This window comes from Crocuta crocuta, unplaced genomic scaffold (genome assembly GCF_008692635.1).
Source record: "Crocuta crocuta isolate KB4526 unplaced genomic scaffold, BGI_CrCroc_1.0 scaffold72, whole genome shotgun sequence".
In the NCBI taxonomy this organism is placed as follows: Eukaryota; Metazoa; Chordata; class Mammalia; order Carnivora; family Hyaenidae; genus Crocuta; species Crocuta crocuta.
Genome location: NW_027529427.1, coordinates 1740392 through 1746391, shown reverse-complemented (window position 1 = coordinate 1746391; position 6000 = coordinate 1740392). Strand labels below are relative to the sequence as shown.

Below are 6000 nucleotides of genomic sequence, written 5' to 3'. Positions count from 1 at the left end.
TTTTGCACCTCTCTTAGTAGTTACATTTTAGGGAGACACGCAGACACTACAGCCCGTGTTGTGTACATTACCTTAAAGTGGAATATTTCCTTTTCTGACTCTTCACAGTTGGCCGTGTCTGTCCTCTCCCAGGTTATGTCATTAAGCGCGTATAGGATTTTTCACTTCCCTAAGTGAGTCATAGTTCTGTTTTTCCGAATATATGACAACTGACTACACTTTCCTGTCTCACAGTAGTTTCTAAAGCTTGCCATGCATACACAATAAAGACAGTGGACCTTTATGATTGATACCTTTGGCTCCTCTGACAGGTAAATTTCATTTGTCTATCATGCAAAATGATTTAGGTGCAGTAATTATCTTTTGCTCTGTAGTATGTAGTGCTGGAGGTATTTCCTCCTGTCCTTTTTAATCTACTTTTTTAGACAGTGATTGGAAGGTCCACCTATATTTATAAAAGGACTCCTCGGTAACAGTTTTATGGTCATGTTCGTGATGGGCATGCTTGGTTCTGTATTTTTCTCTTTCTGAGGTTATACTCCCTTGCTTCTAAACCTGCTTTTCGGGGAATTCTCTCAGATTAATGTCCCTCACTACACTTTGCTTCTGCGCCTCCCCCCATCCTTTCTTATGTAATTGTGACCAGAGCTTATGTGCCGAACTTACCGGAGCAGATAACTCCTGCATCTTCCTTATGCCTGCAGTTGTGCCTTCCCCAGCCGTGTGAATGGCATTGCCAAATGTGGGATTCTTTTCCCTTACAGTTCACCTCGTCCAGCAAGATGGGGCCCGTTCCTTCCCCAAAATGGGCAGACCCAGTTGCATTGATGGCCACCCCACAGCCCAGCTGTTTGCACACCACGTGGGCATCACTGAGGTCCCAGCTGTCATCACAGATAGTGCCCCAGGAGCCCTCGTGGTAGATCTCTATTCTCCCAGCACAGCGACCGCCTCCATTTACCAGGCGAAGCTGGCCACTCCCTGGAGAGAGAAAATAACATATTAATAAAACACATTCTTAAGGATTGAGATCGTTTTTGTAGATTGGTCACTGATCCTCACCTATGCAAGCAACAGCACTTGGTTCTGGAAGGGTAGATCTCGTGGGGACCGGAGATGATGAATTGCACGGGGAGAGTGTCTGACTCTGATTTCCTGCAAATGCCAAACTGTTCAGTTATACAAGATACAGAAAGTTAGGGTGAGGAAGGAAGATGATAGATGAGCTGAGAACAAACAGGAAGGTGGTGGATCAACCAGGGTGGGAATGCATCGGGTGCTTTGCAAAGAGCCAGCACATGGTAAACACTAGATAATTAGGAAGTCTATGAAAATTAAGTTTACTTTCCTTCTAAAAACACAGGAGAGGGGTGCCTGGGGGGCTCAGTCAGTTACGCATCCGACTTCCACTCAGGTCCTCATCTCACCATTCATGAGTTCGAGCCCAGCATCAGACTCTGTGCCAACAGCTCAGAGCCTGGAGCCTGCTCCTTATTCTGTGTCTCCTTATCATGATCTCTCTCTCTCTCTCTCTCTCTCTCTCAAAAATACAATAAAAACATAAAAAATATATTTTTTAAAAGACACAGGAGATTAATATTCTGACACACTTCCCCCGATCCCTTAAATAGATCATGCCCTGTTATTTTTGTTCTTTTTCCCTACAGGGACACCCGCCTCTAAGGCACACCCCCATGGGAAAGGCTCATCACTGGCTGTCCTTCATCTTCATACCTGAGCAGATTACAGAGGCCACTTGCCCAGCAGAACAGAGCGAGGCACCCAGAGCAGTTACAGGACAATCTCCCATGTGCTGCTCGGTCCCCATGCAGTGAAACATGTGCCTCCAGATTTGACCACTTCCTTTCCCAAAATGTGCTCCTCCTGGGGTAGAAAGGGCAATTCCACATTTGAGCTGCTGGCAAAAAACGTGGGCGTCTTCCATGTCCCAGTGAGAGTTGCAGAGGGATCCCCAGGTCCCAAGTATCTTGAGCTCCACTCTTCCCTCACACGGGGACTTGCCGTTCACCACGCGGATCTCCGTGTATCCTGGAAGGAGACAGGGCTTTTAAAAAGATGTCTGTGATGACCTCCTCCCACCCCCTTGGCAGGATGGGAACAAATTGAACACGTTCTCTGGGTCTCACTTGAGCAGACGACTCCGACATCCCTGCTGTGGCCGCAAGTCCCATCCGGACGGGGAGCTACTGAGCAGAGTGAAAGATGGGATTCGTGTCCCTCACACTGGAATTCTTCGGCCCAGATCTGGCCTTTGCCTTCTCCAAAGTGAGCTCCCCCTAAGATAGAGGTGACTGTGCCACACTGTAATTCTCTGCACAGCACACCGGCAGCTTCCAGAGAGAAGTCGGAATCACAGACAGTGCCCCACGTGTCGCCATGTTTCACTTCAACACGACCGGAGCAGGGAATGTCCCCTCCAACTAGTCGGGGTTCCCTGTGGGCTGAAAAATAATAATATTTCAGTGAGAAATGGCATGATTCCCAGACTTTCCTTCACGATGGAGGTGGAAAGGGGAGGCCAGGGTGTTTAATGATTTTCCACACTTGTTCCCCTTGGCTTTTCTGCCTACAGTTGGGCATAGCGAATTCTAGATCTCCCCATTCCTCATTGGACCAATGCATCTGAGAGAGTTTTTAGAACTTTATCTCCTGGAATCAAGCATTCCTAGAAGCATGATAGCCCTCTCCTTTCAATATTTTGTGTACATTATTCATAACACTGGAGACCACAGCCAGCATGCATCTTCTTTTTGTATTTTTTAGCCATATACTCAATTCTCTACCCACAGCAATCTGGTGCTGGCCTGATCTTTTTGAATGGTTCTATATAAAGCATTGCAATGTACTTCCTGTTTCAAACTGATCGTGGGATTTCTTCTTCCCTTTGCTATATGTTACACTTGACACATGAGATTCTCTTTTCTCCTATTTTCTCTTCTTTCCTGTCTGACACACTTTATCAGAACCTTTCATGCATTCCCTGACCAAGGGAAGTCTATCCTTGACTCTTTCACTTTCTCTTAACTGCCAATAAATATGTTTTCATCTATATGTTTGTCTTTAAATTTATATTCATAAACATATCTTCTTGAACATCAGAACATAATGTGTTCAAAATTGAATGAATTCTTGTACTGACAGGACCACAGTATTCTTTGCTTAATTAGTGCTATTCAGACCAAATTAGAATCACCGAAGGGGTGCCTGGGTGGCTCATTCAGTTAAGCATCTGACTCTTGATTTCAGCTCAGGTCATGATCAGATTCATACCTGTTGCCCAAGCCTTAAAGAAGCCTGCACATACCATCCTTCTGTGCATGAATCTGATCCTTCAGATCAGGTTCATGAGTTCAAGCCCAGTGTTGAGCCTGCTTGGGATTCTCTGTCTCCCTCTCTCTCTGCCCCAACCCACTCACTCTCTCTAAAAAAAGCAATAAATAAACTTAAAAAAATCACCTAAAATCCAACCACTTTTTAAAAATCTCATTTATCTCATAAATAATGATAAAAGTATTAGTACTGAACATTAAATGAGAGCCTATTTTATACATAGCACTTCACAAGTACTGAACAAACGCCACTCCATATAATCCTAAAGGATTAATCCCTAAGGATATAATTATTAATATTATCCCATTATAGACAAAATAACTGAAACAGGTGTAGTAATTTGTGACGGTCACATAAGGAGTTAGTGAAGAGTTTAAAGGGTTTTGAAGCCAGACATATGTTCCAGAGCCTAGAATCTGGACCCTCACAGTACACTGCATACGGGGAAAATCATCGAGGTCTGTCGGACCTTCACATCAGTAGCTCCTGCTTTAATGTAATTTGTCATCATGTCATGTAGACCTTTGCAATGGCTTCCTAAGTCATCTCCTTGCTTCTGAGCCTCTTTCTAAAACATTTATGCCATCAGAGATGTGTTATAACATTTCAACTATTTTCATGTGATTTCTTTGTCTTCAAGGCAATTCGATGTTTCTTTACTCTTTATACAATAGTTTATCCTTTAACAAATAGTATTAAGTACCTACAATGTTTTAGGCACTGGTGTGGGCTAAAAAGTCTGTCACAGTTCAGTCCACCAGTGAAAATAGATACTACACTACTACTATGGCGACGATGACTACTACTAATCGTAACTATAGCAGTTAATGTGTACTGATCACTTGCTGGGTAATTCTTGTGAAGTAGGTATCACTATTACTGTCACTTTTCATTAGAGGAAACTGAAGCATAGAGAGCTTTCATAGACTCTCTAATGTCACCCATCCATTAAAATTAAAGAGAGATGATAAACGCGAATTTCTTAGCAAACGTTAAAATACTTTGTGATGTCACCTTGAAGGCTTTCATATCTATTACTCCATCAATCATACCTGTTGCCCCAGCCTTAAAGAAGCCTGCACATGCCATCCTTCTGTGCCTCTGCCGAAATGTTTCTCTCTATTTATGTTTCCCAACCTGTGTACCTGGGAAAAGGCTACTTCTTTTCAAGGCTGCTCAGTTTCTGATGGATCGCCTCTCCCCCAAGAAAGCACGGTTTAGCAGAAGATACATGTGTTCATATAATGATGAGTCCCAAACTAAAACTATACGTTAGTACAAAACTAACAAATGAAGGTGTCATCGGCTCTGTTTGGGGCTTTGTAGGAAAACCACAGGGAGTGCCATAAATCAGAACTGAGTTTTGAAATAAAGAGATGTGTAATTTGCCACGTAAACAATGTGTGAATCTGCAGCTAAAGGAAACAGTCATGAAATAGCACAGCGCAACTGAGGAATTATGAATAATTCAGCACGAATGGGAGTTAAAACGTAGAGAAAAGATATCCCAGAAATTAAGGTAAGGAAATGGAGCTCAGATTTTAAGGATACTCTTTGCCAAGTTGAGGAGTCCTATCATCAAGGCAAGTAAGAGTTTCTTTTGGCACACTCAAAGATGATTCAAAGTATTTGGGAGATACGAACTATTCCCCTTAATTTATTTTTTAAAGAAAGAAAGTGCATTTGAAATGGGACCTTCTAGAGGGCATACTTGTTTTAGAAATGGCTGCCGTCAAGGTCACTAATTCTTGTGACCCCTTGACATTACCCTTAGCATGACACCGATATCCTATCAGCACTTGCCAATTTCCTAAATTGTTTCCAATCTGACTATGCTCTGTATTGTAACAGTTTATATAAAACACCGCAGTGTGTTAAAATGTCATCACTGACCTATTACATCCGTACAAAGCAAGTTTCTATCCAAATGTGAGTGGAAGAATCCGTTGCTCTCTAAACACAGCTCCAAGTCTAAAGCAAATAATGCTTCTCCACCACAAAGAATGAAAGATTCGGGGCGCCTGGGTGGCTCAGTCGGTTACTCAGTGTCCGACTTTGCCTCAGGTCATGATCTCACAGTTCTTGGGTTCCAGCCCTGCCTTGGGCTCTGTGCTGAACGCTTGCTCAGAGCCTGAAGCCTGCTTTGGATTCTGTGTCTCCTTCTCTCTCTGCCCCTCCCCCGCTCACACTCTGTCTCTCAAAAATAAATAAATGCAAAAAAATGAAAAAAAAACATTTAAAACAACAACAGCAGCAACAACAAAAAGAACGAAAGACTCTTGCGTTGAGTCCTTAATGCGGTCTTGTTAAATCATTATCTGAGCATGAACTTCCTCTAAGACACCATTAGCTAGTATTCATTTGACCTCATTCCACTTTTGGACAGACCTAAACCTTTAAATAAAACCAGCTTCCTAGACGGAGCCCAATTCAGCTTTCTCATGACCTCTTGCCCTCTTACCTGATCCATCTGGACAAAATAAAATAACAGCCAGGGCAAAAACAAACCCCCCAAAATGAAACGAAACCAAACAATGTTCTCTTTCATGGTGAAAACTGGCTAAGCACTTGGAAAACAAGTCCCCTCTATAAATAGCCTCGTGTTTCCTTTTTCCTAAAACCTTTGAATCCTGGGCAAAGGGAAATTCT

General features: G+C 42.9%; 1 protein-coding gene across 2 annotated transcripts in view; it reads right to left on the bottom strand.

Moving 5' to 3' along the window:
* CD163 (CD163 molecule) overlaps window positions 1-6000 on the bottom strand; it is a 33606-nt gene that overhangs the window by 8765 nt on the left and 18841 nt on the right. For both annotated transcript variants that reach the window (XM_077759061.1, XM_077759062.1), the window contains exons 7-10: window positions 2148-2462; window positions 1735-2049; window positions 1063-1155; window positions 667-981 (exon numbers count right to left, since the gene is read on the bottom strand). In XM_077759061.1, the coding sequence (XP_077615187.1) occupies window positions 667-981; window positions 1063-1155; window positions 1735-2049; window positions 2148-2462 (1038 nt within the window). The remainder of the gene's footprint in view (window positions 1-666; window positions 982-1062; window positions 1156-1734; window positions 2050-2147; window positions 2463-6000) is intronic.